Source organism: Rutidosis leptorrhynchoides, chromosome 4 (genome assembly GCF_046630445.1).
Source record: "Rutidosis leptorrhynchoides isolate AG116_Rl617_1_P2 chromosome 4, CSIRO_AGI_Rlap_v1, whole genome shotgun sequence".
Lineage (NCBI taxonomy): Eukaryota > Viridiplantae > Streptophyta > Magnoliopsida > Asterales > Asteraceae > Rutidosis > Rutidosis leptorrhynchoides.
The window spans coordinates 306,705,797-306,720,169 of NC_092336.1; the positions used below are offsets into that span (position 1 = coordinate 306,705,797).

Consider the following 14,373-nt stretch of genomic DNA (forward strand, 5'->3'; position numbering starts at 1 on the left):
ATTCAAAACCAATTTCCAAAACATGATTTGTTGATTTTAGTAATTATAAATGAAACAAAGATTTATCTATAACAAATGTTATATTAATTTGACAAACGAAAAAAAAAAAATAAAAAAAAATACTACCTGTTATTACCTTCGCTGAAAAAGGAAAAAAAAATAAAGAGTGATTTTGAAATCAAGATGTTTTTAGAGGAAGACTTCTACACAAAATAGATTGGAAATCCTATTTAGAAACTTTCTGCACCTTCAATTTAATATGAAACCTAAAAACGAAATCGAATTTTCCCATGAACAACTCGTTTGACTTTTTAGAACAATACCTTTGACTTCAAAATTTGAATCCAATTCAATGAATTGGATTCTGAAATTTTACAGAAAGCTTTAACAGACGATTTCTAACAAAACAGCTTTATTACATTTTGAAATTTTATATGAAATCGAGCTTTTGAAAATTGATAGCAAGAACAGAGGTACGACTTGTATTTCTTAAATTTGTTTTCTCACTTCACTCTCGTTTGCAGTAGATAACTCGTATAATGTGATGGAGTACCAGCTATAACATCTAAAATCGTTTATTAAAGTATGAGATCGACCTGTAACGACTTGGAGACAGGAAGTACGAGCACTATATAAAAAAAACTTTAAAAATTAAAACAAATAGCAGCTCTTATTGACTTTGTTTGGATTTATGTTGTGATAGACATAAGGAATCAACTAAAAGATATACAAACAAGATTAAAGAAGAATTCGATTGAGACAGGTACTGATCAGTCGATTTTTTTTTATGATTTATGATTTATTTTTAATTAATATTATTAAGTAATAAGTATATAGATATATGGATAATTTTATTAATAATACAAAATAAAAATACTAATAATAATAATAAATATGATAATAATAGTTATTCATAGTCTTAACAATATTGATAATAAAGATAATTATTAATGAAACACTTAAATATGATATTTTTAATGACAAATATAATAATTTGCATTATCTTTATAATAGTATTTATAATATTAATTATGATTTTAATGATAATGGTAATAATAATCATGACAATAAATAAAAGTATAATTTTACTACAAATTATAATGATAATAATAATATTATTAATGATGATACAAATAATAATTATTAATGATATTATCTAATGATAATACAAATAATATTTAAGATATAACAAGTTATATATATAAGGTTTCATATCTACACAATGTCTATAATATAACTAATACTAATATTAGTTATTAATATTAGTAGTTATAAAAAAAATGAGGTAATAATATCACCCTAACAATTATAATTTAACTTAAAGTTAATCTTATTATATTAGATATTAATATTACATATTATTAATTATATGATTTATAATATCATACATTGAATATTTAATACTCAAACATTATAATATAGGAATTCATATTTTAGTAACAACTTAATAATTTTTATGTATTACATTAAATATTCAATTAAATTTAAATGATTAAATTTCATTTTATTACCTCAAATTATTATATATAAACTATTATTTATGTTTACTTATAAATGTATATACATATTTATTTACAACAATTGTTCGTGAATCGTCGGGAGTAGTCAAAGGTATGAATTCATGTAAGCTGTTTCCACAAATTTTGAGACTCAATTAAATAGAATTTACTTATCATGTCGAAGTCAAATAAGATTAAGTTTAAATTTAGTCGGAAATTCCCGGGTCATCACAGTAATAAGGTTAAATTGCATGGGAGAAAGGTGTAGCATGCTTGAAGTATTTGTCTTCTAATTAGCTTAATAAATTCATACTTAACCTTAATGTAATACTAGTATAATACATGGGCTTACAAGTCCATTAAATGTGTAGGGTGGGCTTACTAGTCCATGAAATAAAAGTCCAAGCCCAAGTACAAGTAAGTATGCAATTTAAATAAATAAAGCCCAAGTAATTAACTACTAACCTTAGTTAATTAAAATGATTAATAATAAATAATCATGAATGTAAATAATATTCAAAAATATTATTCGTGAAAAGTACGCACGTCACAAAGACAAGTCGGGCCATGGAGATTCAAATATGATAACAAGTAAATGTATATAAATACATTTATTAAAGCGCAAGTATAAATAATAAATATTAATAATAAACTTTGGAAAAATCCAGGGTCGTTACACCAAGTTTCAAGCAATCCGAGGATCAGTCGGTGTGAAGAGGAAAATCAAGGAGCTTCCTTAACTGAGGGCCAAAAGAGCTAAAGGTAATTGTCACGCCTTATATGCTTATTTGTCTATTTCGGTATAGGCTGTAAAGTGACATCGTGTTGTATTATTTTTGTAGCTCCGGCAGGCTCGTCTGCTGCTGACGGAGGTGGTGCATCAACGGAGCCTATTATGGTGGAGGATGAGGAAGAGGGTAGCCAGTATAGGTTTACGCCGGAGAATTTTGATGATGCCACTTTTGATATCCCTATCGGGGATGATCTTATCCGGGATTTCTCTCAGCTTGACATAGATTATGATGGCTACAAGGAAGCCTTGGAGAAGGGATCTGCCTCCACCGTGCTGCAGACTGTTTTAGCCCTTCCCAGTGATCAGGCGAAGGTTGCCCGTCCTCGGGCTTGTGTGACATTAAATGCGTTTATTTTGGACAGCTTTGCCCGGGAGGATGAGACGGACAAAGCCAAGAAGGTTGTGGTTGAAGACCTGCAGCAAAAGCTGAAGGCTACAGAGGAGTTGGTGCAGCATCATGCGGAGAAGTAGGCGGAGAAGGATAAAGAAATATCTTCTTCCTCCGTGCTGAAAGATGTGGCGATGGCCGAGTGCGACTAATTAAACGACCCATGTACTTTGTGTCATGGAATAGAGACATGTCATGGGTTCGATCCTTAGGGATGACATGACTTTCTTTAAAACAATTAAACACCAATAATGGTGGTATATATTGACCCTATAGGGAGGTTTTACCGGATTCGTTCACGGACCTCTACCCAGGAACACTGCCCGAATGGATGTGTTCTCGGGTACCGTCGATCGGGTTCGGGTTTCCGCCCGAATGTGTGTGTTACGTGCAAATGATGAGGGTCGACGAAATAAATGATCTACTGATTCGGAATCATCGTTAGAAAAAATTAGTAGCTTGGAATTAATTTTGGGGGGGGGGGGGGGGGGGGGGGGGGGGGGTAGGGTCAAATCTAGTAAGTTATCTTTTTGTCAATTTTCTTGTTTCTTGAATAGCACCCTTTCTTCACAACCATATCCAACAACCACCTCCGTTGAACAAAAATAAACAAACACACCACTTTCAAGAATCACAAAAAGATTCACTTTCCACCCACAAAACCAGTATGGAACAATCTCGGGCACATGACCCAAAAAAGAACACTAAAACCATTCCGGTGGCACTAAATATAGGCGCCGGTGCCGGCAGTTTTGGCATTAGCGGAATTGTGTTATTGGGTGGAGCTTTGGTTGCTACAACCGTAGTATCAGTCTTAGCATTCAAAAGAAGAAAACAACATCAATCATCATCGGAAAATATTTCTCCAAGGTTTTGACAATTTATAATTTTGGTTTTCTAATAATATACTTTAGTTTTCATCATCATGTCTGTTATTTTTCTAATGTCAACTAACACACTCACTACCACGAATTAATCTACAAATATATACGATTGTCCAATGGCCCTTTGGTTCATCATATCTGTTATAATATTTGATCTTGTCCATTTAATCTAGATGTTTGATCGTGTCTATTTAATTTTAATTTTAGACATTTCTTTATAATTAAAACAGTGATGATGTGACCAGCATGAAGGAGATGGAGTCTAAAACTATTCAACACTTAACTAAGGTATTGCTTTGATTTGTGACTTTATTTTAGTACTCTAGATTTTATCATTATTTATGGTTTATTCCTCGTTGAGATATTTTGTTTTATTGTAGGACGAAAAACATAATTCTGGAAGCGGTAAAGAAGAAGCGGACTCTGAGGATAGTAATGAAGATGGTATACATTCAATGGTTGGCGAAGGTCAAGAAGATACATCAGTTGACGATAGTTATGAAAAGGTAGTGTTGGAGTGTGAAGAACAAGTAGTAATGAAAGTTCAAATTGAAGAAGATTCGTGTTTAGAGATAGATGACGGTTGTGAGGAGCAAGAATACTCGATGATGATTGATGATGAAAAAGATGGAAGTGTTGATGCATCGTTGTTAGTAAATGATGAAACTATTTCATCAATAGAAGAATACCAAGTGATTGAGGCACCTCTAAGAGATAATGTTGCCAAAGAATCAGAAAAAGAAGAAGAAGAAAAAGAAGAAGATTATGAGAAAGTATTCATAAATGAGGAGGCAGCGACTGAAGATGGTTGTTTGAATCATGTTAAAGTAAACGACAACTCTCAAGAGCAGTTTCCTGAAGAAGAGAAAGAAAAAAACAATCATGACGAAACTTTTTTGGAGAATTATGTAGGAGACCTGAGTGATGAAACAGGTTATGCGGAACAGCTTGTCCATGTGATGGAAGAAGAAGCAATTGATACAACTCGTGCGAAACAGACTGAAATACAAAACCACTCTCAAATGAATACGGAAGACATTTTAGAGATGGCTGATGATGATGAATTTGTACTAGATGCCCAAGAAGTGCTGCAGGTGAATAAAGATTGTGAAACGCTTGATGTTCCATGTATCACCGACAATCTCAATGAGGCTGTTGATGATCAGATAACACGAAAAGAAGACGACTCATTAAGCCAACTGAATAATACAGAAAAGAAAGGTGAAGATACAGCAGCACATGAAGTCAAAGAACAAGTGATTATTGAAGATGATATGTTATTGCCGCTTGCTCAACCAATTGAAGAAACTGAAATTGATGATCAGACGGTAAAAATACAAGACAAACCACCTACACAGTTGGTGAATGAAGAAAAAGAGGACGTAACAGATGTGCAAGTCGAAGCAGAGATGAATACAGAAGAAGACGAATCCGTCAGAAAAGAGAGAATAAGCAAGGAAGATGAAGTCCCAAGTGTAACATTAATTGACGACGATGTTAAAGTGATGAGTAGTAACAAAAGTTCAGATGAATTAGAAGATAACTTTGGGAGAATTTTAGGCAGGGTGGTGCGGAGCACTAGTTACCGAAATGGAATTATAAAAGACGACAAGGGTAGCAAAAGTCCATCGAAAAAACAAGTACTACTAGTAAGTGAGCCATGGAATCTTAAACTGATGACATGGTCCTTATTGGTGTCAATATGGTGCTTGTGCCATTGGTATTCTGAGCTGCCCTACCCACAACTTAGTCTTGTGGGTAGTTTGTTATTTGTTTTGATCTTATTAGGCTGCTACCGGAACCGTACTACATACTTGGTCTAACATGAGATGAAATACCATGCATTTCTATTGTTTCTGGTTTCTTGTCTAAGCTTACATTGGGATTAAGGGAATTATGTACCGCCCAATGCCTAAATCAGTTGTATGTAATATGATCATCGTCATACAAGTTTATCCTAAATGAATAAATTACCCTGTACCTTGTATTATCTTACAAATACGATGCAACTGACACAAAACCGATATCTTGTATAACAGATATACATGACATGGTGGTAACTAATATCTTTAACCTAAAACACTTGTGTATATATCTCACTATTTTATGTTTACAAAGTGCAGATTACATCTATGGTATTCTCTTTTATATACAGTCCCCCTTAAATATATGCTGCTGCTGCTGCTACTTTATTCTGATCATGATTGTGCAACAAATATACATAATGATAACTAGATACAACTAGATAAAGAATTGTGTTTATTCTGAACCGACAAAACTTGTTACGCTGCCTCTGAACCTCATCTTTCAATTAACATTCTCGAATCTGATGATTATGCAATAAACTAGGCCAAGTACACCCTGTGGACCATCCCAACACACCAAGGACCAGATCCATTCGTGAACACGCACTCGCCTGGAGAGCGGACACCAAAACTAACTTAAACAAAATGATAGTTTAGCAATTTATGAGATTATCATTATTTACACAGCAATACATACCAAATCGTCCAAACTTGCATCAACATGAAAAAGTATGACAGCCATTCCTCTTCCTCTATCAACCTCAGCCTGGTCAATTGTACATAACAATAACAATAACAAACACATGATGAAAATAAAGCAACAAATAATTAAATAGATAAAAGCTAATCATAAAGGTCTAAATTAGTTACTCACAGCACATGAGCATATTCCAATGCCTTCATCAGCCAATGCAATTGTGATATCAGCCAGCATTCCTGAATATCAGTTCGACAAAATAATATACAAGTTAATATATATATGTATATATATATATATATATATATATATATATATATATATACACACACACACACACACACACACATATATATATATATATATATATATATATATATATATATATATATATATACACACACACACACACACACACACAACCATACCTACACTCAAAGTAGAATTCTGAGATGCAAACTAGATTTCTTATAGATATTTCTATTTTATGATGGATAGATGATTTCAGCAGTAGTAGCAGTTATGCCCTAAATTGCATACATATTGGACACTGAATGATGGACTATTACTACTTCTTAGAATAGTTTACTTTATACAAGGTAACAAACTTGTTTCAACTTACCACCTTTAACTGCACCCACAAAATTGCTCAAACCTTTATATTTACATTTAGCCAACTTAAGTAAACCTGTTTTCAGGCAACATCAGCTCCCAGGTCATAAAAGTCAACATAGTCATAGTCAGTGTTTTAGAACTCGGAATTACCTGACGAGTACTCAGTTTTTGCAACTCGGGTAGTACCCGGTCAAACTCAACAAAACTCGAGATTACTCGAAAAAGGGTCAAAATTGTCCAAAACTCGTGATTACTCAGAAAATCAATCAATATTTGGTCGAACCTCGGTCAAAGTCAAACTTAGTCAACATCCGAGTATCCCGAGTTGCCAAGTACTCCCTAAAAAGTCCTGACCGAGTAACTCCCCAAGTAACAATTTTTGCAACATTGGTCAAAGTCAATGACATATCAGCTACCATGTCTAACATTTTACCGGGTAAGCAGGTCATATTACCATAACCTAAGCTTTTGAAACGCATTTTCACTTTGGAAAGAAAATTGTTACCTTTCCGATCTATACAGACGATGCATAACCATTGGATCGAGTGTCCTTGAAGGTTGCTCCAAGATGCCACCTTGTCAACAAGCCAGGTTTCTAAACTGGGTAGTACTTCCTTATACATAGGAATATTCACAAGCATCATCTTACTAAGCTCGTTTCCCTGCGACTCGGTTTTTAAACTCACTTGCTGCAATTGCTTATTAGGATTGCCATTCACTTTAGCAATTTTAATAGTCCCGTTTTTAAACTTAAAAAGATTTTCATCAACCATCTTTGAAGATGATATTTCCATGACATTTTCGAGAATCTTCTCCCATGTATGTTGGGTCCCTTTAGAGTAATCTAATACCTCTTCAACTTCACTATCATATTCGGTATCTGCAACAAACTCGTTAACCGAATCGGCTGTGATTTCAGATGCAGATAGTGCAGCTTGCTCCCTCAAAAACTGATATAATACCAACCAAATTAGCATATACAAAGAGACAGTAACCATACATACAATAATCAAACAAATCCAAAGTAACTTACCTTCATTATCTTGTGTCTAGCACTACGTGTTTTGGCATGCTGTAGCCATTGTTTGTGCCTCTGGAAAGCAGTTTTGCTTGATAATCCCTGATGATAATCAAGAAAACCACATTTTATTTATGTGAAATAACTATGTAAGAAAATAAAATCTATGTTATCCAAAAATCAAGTAGACGATATTTGACATCAACTTACATTGTAAGTCACAATCTCCACAACTTCAGCGTTTGCAAGCACATGCAAGGGAGGCACAAGATTGCCATTAACCTGCAAATGAGAGACCAATGACAATTTATGAAAATAATATATACTAAGTATATTTTACTTTAAATCATTTATGAAAAAAAAAAATTATTCATCAGTCACAATTTCCATTAGACTTGCCTTTGCAGCCACCATCTTATTTCCAATTTCAGTATGTATCATATAAGCATAATCAATGACGGTTGCTCCCTTAGGCAGATTTTTTATCTGCAATTTGGTTTATTAAATATAAAAAAAACAGAACAAAATATACGGAGTATTAAGGAACATAAAGGAAAAAAAAAATCACGGATCAATGTTGGTCATTTTCTATTACCTCTCCTCGGGGAGTAAACACAAATACACGGCTACCAAGAAGATCCTTGGTAACTGTATCTACAAACTCTCTAGAACTCATGTTACCAACAAACTCCTCTTGCCATTCTCTAATTGCATTCAACCAACCAATCTAACATACACAAGTTCACACAAACATCAACCACCAATTGATGTGTATAATACTATAATAGCAGAGGCAGCAATTTTGATTTATGGATGGGTCCATTCACGTGATGTTTTTATCTGTAATGAAACAAGCTGAAATTTCTTTTGTAATCATATTTGAGTATTTGACCCACTAGTACTTTATAATATAAAATCGAGTTTTGGAGCAAGTATTTCGGGTCAAAACAACCCAACCCATTCAAACCCGCCCAGCTTGTCACCTCTACATAATGTGAAGAGGAACAGATACCGTACCCTGAGTGCCACATTTGCATTGTTAAGAGTGGTTGTTTTTCCTATCAAGTTTCGGTCTTCGTTAGAAACTGTATGTCTGATTAAGTCTTTAACAAAAACTTTCCCACTATAATGAGCAGCAATGCCTCTATTTGCAATCAAGTTCATCTCTTCCGTTCTAATCTGCCAGACATATAAATGGCATTTCGCACATAAAGTTTGATAAAATATTATGCACACAAAATTACTAGAATAGTCCATGATGTTTGTCCAAATTAATTGGTTTGGTCCCTGTGGTTATTTTCGACTAAGATATTCCCCGAGTATGCAAATTGCTTATATAGTCCCGCGCATTGACGGTTGTTAAAATATTCCGTAAAAATTGGATCATGTGCAAGGCATGGAGGGTATTTTAGTCAATTACCTTTTCTCTTCTTCTGTAACCCACGAGGAATATCTTAGTTGGAGAAAAAAACACACACGGACCAAGCCAGCAATTTTGGACAAACCATAGGGCCTATTTTAGTAATTTTGTTTATTATATATGATAAATCTGTGAAAAGACATATTACTTAGGAACCTACCTGAACTTCTAGGCGAAATGTACTCTCGTAAAGAAAGGGAATTACAATAGTATGAAGACTCTGATAGCCATTAGGTTTTGGAGTTGCAATGTAGTCTTTCATCTGTGGACGAAGTTATACTATCATATTATTTTATTGTGTACATCAACAAAGAGCTAAATATCAATTAGAACAATGACATAATGACGAAAATACCCACAGCTCGAGGTATGGGGGTCCAGGTCCCGTGAACCAGCCCAAGTACGTGATAGCATATCTGCATCAAAATATATAGTATATTTGAGGGAAAGCCATGCAGCATATGCAATATGAGTGGGTCCCAAAAATCTTTAAAATTGCACAAAAGTTATATAGTAACCATACGATACCTGTTGTGCACTACACAAAGGCCCAACACCAACACCTGGCTTGGGTTTAATAATAATGCGAAGCTGAAATCCAAATGGGTAAAAACATGTCAAATAAAATATACATTATACATTCGCCACTTGAAAGACCTTAGATTAACTACCTGGGCAATTTGGTTAACTTCACTAATTGAACCTCGGGATTTGAGTACAGATTTATAGATGCTGCAAATATAGGAACTCAAAATTCAAACATTCAGAAAAAGAATATTTTTACCAGAACAGTTTTTCTTTTTTGGCACATCAAACTAGCACATTCATGCTATGCAAACAAAAAACAAGCATATTCATATTACAAAGAAAAAAGATAGACTTTACCTGTAAGGTTCCTTGCATACTGATCGAACCTCAGTCTTCAGAGTCACAAGGTTTAGAAATTGGTCATCTTCAATCTTCTTGATCAATAGTTTATTTGCCTAACAAATGGAAAAAGATCTTGATAAGTGAAAAGAGTAAGCTAAACGAATGAGCAAAATATAAACTTTAATAATGATGTAGCTTCTCGGGCTGTTTGTTTGTTTAATAAATTTGAAGTACTAAAAACTTCAATCAAGAACAAATGTTGAATACCTCTTCCATTTCTTTCTCGTGATCATTATAGAGTTCTGCTACCCGTCTCTTGATTCTACCGTAATCTTGAGGATTTGTGTACATAAATGATAAATTCTCAAGCTCAGACTGCATAGTAGAACAAATTCAAGTGATCATACTTTAAGTTCAAAGCTATTTAAATATATAAGTGAACTTAGATTAAATCCCTAAGGAAGGACCAAAATACCTTAATCTGGTACATCCCCAGTAGCTTTGCTAGAGGTGCAAAAACTTGTAGGGTCTCCGATGCAATGCTGGACTGTATACACATAATAAAGACATTCAGAAAAATAAAATTCAAGTGATGAAAAGTAAAGAACTAATTGGTCAAAATCACCCCACCTGCTTATGTGAAGGCATATGTGAAAGAGTGCGCATATTGTGTAATCTGTCTGCTAACTTGACAATAATCACCCGTACCTGAGGGACATAATATTCAGTATCACCAAACTTTAAATAAATCTTACTGCATAAACTGGTAACCACTTTTGGTCTGATTTACGTTTTGGGTAAAAACCTCTACTTTCACCCATAAAAATGATAATAAATTTCAAGTTTAACGACAAGCCTCAAACTTTTACAACCTTTGGAACTGATCATGTTGATAACTTTGACTGTGTTGACCTTTTTTTTCTAGTGTGATGCCATAGTCAAGTAAAACAACTACCATAAATGAGAGGTTTTGGAAGTCTGAGGCATTCGAGAAGGCAAATATTGAGTGTATTACCCAAAAAAAAAAATCATACCAAAGTTCACTACCTTTTTATGCAACTTTATGGTCTTTACTTAACATAATAATAACAAAGATATATTATTCAACAAATTACCTCCTCTGTCATAGCTAGAAACATTTGTCGAAGATCATGTGCTTTCACATCTTGTACCAAAGGGATTTCATTTTTACACTTCAACTTTCCAAGTTTAGACACCTGAATTATCAGCTAGTTGAGATTATGATAAAGGCAAATATGTAACGAAAAGTATTCATAAAAGTTTCAAAATAGATCACCTTTGTTTCTCCTTCAACAATGTGACGAACTGTGACACCAAATTCCTTCTCTATTCTTTCAAAGGTAACAATATTGGTATCTTCAACCGTATCATGTAATAAGCCAGCAGCTATTGACTCCCAGTCTAACTCCTAAACAAACGATTATTAGAAGTAAATAATATTAAAAAGAATAATTCCACAAATAATATTATGAACTCACTAGCTCTCCGAGAATTTTAGCGACTTCGACAGGGTGAATGATAAAAGGTTCTCCACTGCGTCGTTTTTGCCCATCATGTGCCTCAAAGGCCAGCTACAGAAAACCATTATCCAACGGTAAAGTATTCGTCAAATTTACTATTTTACTATATAAATGAATATGAAATGCATCAAGAAGGAACTTTGACAGTAAAAGTAGCTAGTGTTGCAGATCTCGGAATTACTCAGCGAGTACTCGGTTTTTGAAGCTCGGGGAATACTCGGAAAATACTCGGTCAAACTCAGTCAAACTTGGTCAAACTCGGCCAAAACATGGGATTAATCGGACAATCGGTCAAAATTGGTCAAAAGTTGATCAAAGTCAAATTTAGTCAAACATCTGCTCCCCGAGTGGCCGAGTACTTCCTAAAAAGTACAAACCGAGTACTCCTCGAGTAGCGATTTTGCAACCTCGAAAGTAGCTAATAAATACGATCAAGAACTTACTTCAAAAGCATCATGCACTAACTCTAACTCATCACATGTAAGGTATGTTATAGCTGGTTTGAGATCCTGAAGTAATAAAAAAAAAAGTCATCAGTACGTCACTTAAACAAATACAATGTGATTTATAAAATTTAGAGCTCCAAATTGGCACTAACCTCCCACAAAATTTCAGGGGAGAGCTCATCATATCCTGAAGAGAAAGATAAGGAACAACCCACTACCCATTTTCTGTAGCCAATATGAAGAAGTACACTCGACCTTAAAAGTTTTCTTGGAGGAAAATGGTCTGTAACTTCAGAAGATAACCAGGATCTCTTACCAGCAACTTCACATCTCTGCATAAACATCAAGTGGTGTGACAGCCAACAGTAAGTATTTGATGAAAATATACCAACACTGTATTATATAGATCATCAACCACATCATTTCATTTAGATAATTAAATTTCAATGAAGTTAAGTTGGATTGTATGTATTATCAGTTACTTGTACTAGTTATCTGTTTACCTTCACTAAAGAAACAACCTACTTATGGCCAGCCGGTAACTAAGTGACTGAAAATCAGCATAGGGGTTGATTCTTAAGCACGTAGATGGGGATGAAAGATATCTCACGTCAATAAACCATAAAATTAGGGTATGTCGTTACAAGGAACATCTAAACCAATTAGATGTCAAACTGGTTGTTTGTTCATTATATATAGAGGTCTTTGAGTTAATGGCACCATCAGGAGTTTATTGGCAACTGTCTTTGTTTGGGTGAAGGGAGGGGTGGGCTAATTAATGAATATTAGTAAGTACTACAATACAACTAAAATACTTAACTAATTGTTCATCTTTTACTCGCATCTAACCAAACTAGGATTTCAAATTATTCAATTTTCTTGATTATCAGCATTTATTCATTCATTTATATATATATATATATATATATATATATATATATATATATATATATATATATATATATATATATATATATATATATATATATATATATATATATATATATATATATATATATATATATATATATATATATATCAAAGTGACACAGTCCCGTTATGTCATAGCTTCTATTAGTAGGAAATAGCTAAGTGCATGTAGCTCACAATATTCACTCAGTCATTCAGCCCAAATTCTTTTCTTTCACATAACAGAATTTCACTAACAATCACATTTTAGATATACTGAAATTATGCCAGGGCACTCAGTTATAGCAATTTCCATTTTCCATCCCAACTTTCAAGTTTCAACACTAATAAACTACATTACAATAACCGAATTAAGCAAAACTCCACCTATTTGAATCACCATTAGCATGCATATATACATATAAGGCACATAAATAAAACAACACATAATAATAAAGTATAGAGCAAGTGTTACACTCACATGATATCTATTGACATAATTTTGACCATGCAAAAATGCAGATGAGTGAGTAGTACTTGCTAGAAATCCAGTTAATGCCCTAGGCGCTTTCCACGCACACGAAATCGCACTACAATCATATCTTCCACTTCCATCTCCTTTAAAAAACTTGCACATATTCACACATTCCACTGGCACTGTCAACATTATTAATAATAATAAAAACTCAATCACAAACCGCGTAGCACGTACATAAATACAATTACACTTGTAAACAAAGTAGATATAATCACCTGAAATTGATGGTGCAGAAACCATATCTAATTAATAATCTCATCGAATTGAACAGCGCATCAGAAAAACGTATATAAAAATCGGAATTCAGTTGATTTAATTGATAAATTAAGTATATTCAAATATAAATTGTGAAATTTTTTTGAGCTAAGAACGGGATGAAGTGATGTATGGATGTATAGATACAAAGATTTCTTAATCGAGTAGCGAAAAGTGATGATGAAGTAACGATAAAATTAGGGTTTATAATTATGGCGGATGAATTGGATTGAAATTGGAATGAAAATGAGGAACATGTAATGTATTGTATATTGTAGAGCGCAGAAGAAGTTGTTGATGATGATGAGATAGAGGTTACTGAAAGCTTAAGCCACACAAATATAATATGCGAATATTTTTTTTTATTATTTATTTGAAAAAATAATAAAAAAATATTGTGGTTTTTGGTAGAGATTTTGCAGGTGAAATATTCGTTAAGGGTTTGGCTGATACGGTGACGTAACACTGCTAGATCTTCTTTTTTTTTCTTTTTTTTCTATCTTTTATCTTTTAGAGAGGTCCCAAGGGTACCGTCCTCCACTCTGTTCGGCCTTTAGTTCAGGAGGACACCAATGGAAGCAACTAAGGGCGGATCTATTTACACTCCAGTGAAAAAATTTTGTGTGACACCACTGGATAATGTAAATTTTTTTTTACTTTTAACTAGTGATACCAGTGACTACGAATCCTAGATC

General features: G+C 33.6%; 2 protein-coding genes across 2 annotated transcripts; one reads left to right on the forward strand and one right to left on the reverse strand.

Moving 5' to 3' along the window:
* The first annotated feature begins 3,265 nt into the window (after window positions 1–3,265).
* On the forward strand, window positions 3,266–5,566 carry LOC139904568 (uncharacterized). Its single transcript, XM_071886483.1, has 3 exons — window positions 3,266–3,550; window positions 3,795–3,852; window positions 3,945–5,566. Exons 1-3 carry the CDS (start codon window positions 3,348–3,350, stop codon window positions 5,385–5,387), a joined length of 1,704 nt encoding a protein of 567 aa, XP_071742584.1. The 5' UTR covers window positions 3,266–3,347; the 3' UTR covers window positions 5,388–5,566.
* Window positions 5,507–13,967, reverse strand: LOC139904567 (putative GTP diphosphokinase RSH1, chloroplastic). Its single transcript, XM_071886481.1, has 24 exons — window positions 13,639–13,967; window positions 13,367–13,542; window positions 12,129–12,308; window positions 11,974–12,039; window positions 11,489–11,581; window positions 11,287–11,418; window positions 11,105–11,206; window positions 10,620–10,697; window positions 10,465–10,536; window positions 10,257–10,364; window positions 10,005–10,102; window positions 9,791–9,851; window positions 9,648–9,710; window positions 9,479–9,535; window positions 9,280–9,381; window positions 8,717–8,878; window positions 8,295–8,426; window positions 8,099–8,185; window positions 7,910–7,981; window positions 7,715–7,801; window positions 7,187–7,631; window positions 6,244–6,305; window positions 6,067–6,135; window positions 5,507–5,980 (listed from the first exon to the last, which is right to left on the reverse strand). Exons 1-24 carry the CDS (start codon window positions 13,661–13,663, stop codon window positions 5,876–5,878), a joined length of 2,634 nt encoding a protein of 877 aa, XP_071742582.1. The 5' UTR covers window positions 13,664–13,967; the 3' UTR covers window positions 5,507–5,875.
* Between the last annotated feature and the right edge of the window lie 406 nt (window positions 13,968–14,373).

What these genes read in the sequence shown, in the direction of transcription:
- LOC139904568 (XM_071886483.1), top strand. Translation starts at nt 3,348, where the DNA reads ATGGAACAATCTCGGGCACATGACCCAAAAAAGAACACTAAAACCATT. An exon ending in TCGGAAAATATTTCTCCAAG is followed by an intron (nt 3,551 to 3,794) that starts GTTTTGACAATT and finishes TAATTAAAACAG; the next exon opens with TGATGATGTGACCAGCATGA. An exon ending in CTATTCAACACTTAACTAAG is followed by an intron (nt 3,853 to 3,944) that starts GTATTGCTTTGA and finishes GTTTTATTGTAG; the next exon opens with GACGAAAAACATAATTCTGG.
- LOC139904567 (XM_071886481.1), bottom strand. Translation starts at nt 13,663, where the DNA reads ATGGTTTCTGCACCATCAATTTCAG. An exon ending in AAGTTAACCAAATTGCCCAG is followed by an intron (nt 9,711 to 9,790) that starts GTAGTTAATCTA and finishes TTTGGATTTCAG; the next exon opens with CTTCGCATTATTATTAAACC. An exon ending in ATAAGATGGTGGCTGCAAAG is followed by an intron (nt 7,982 to 8,098) that starts GCAAGTCTAATG and finishes TCTCATTTGCAG; the next exon opens with GTTAATGGCAATCTTGTGCC.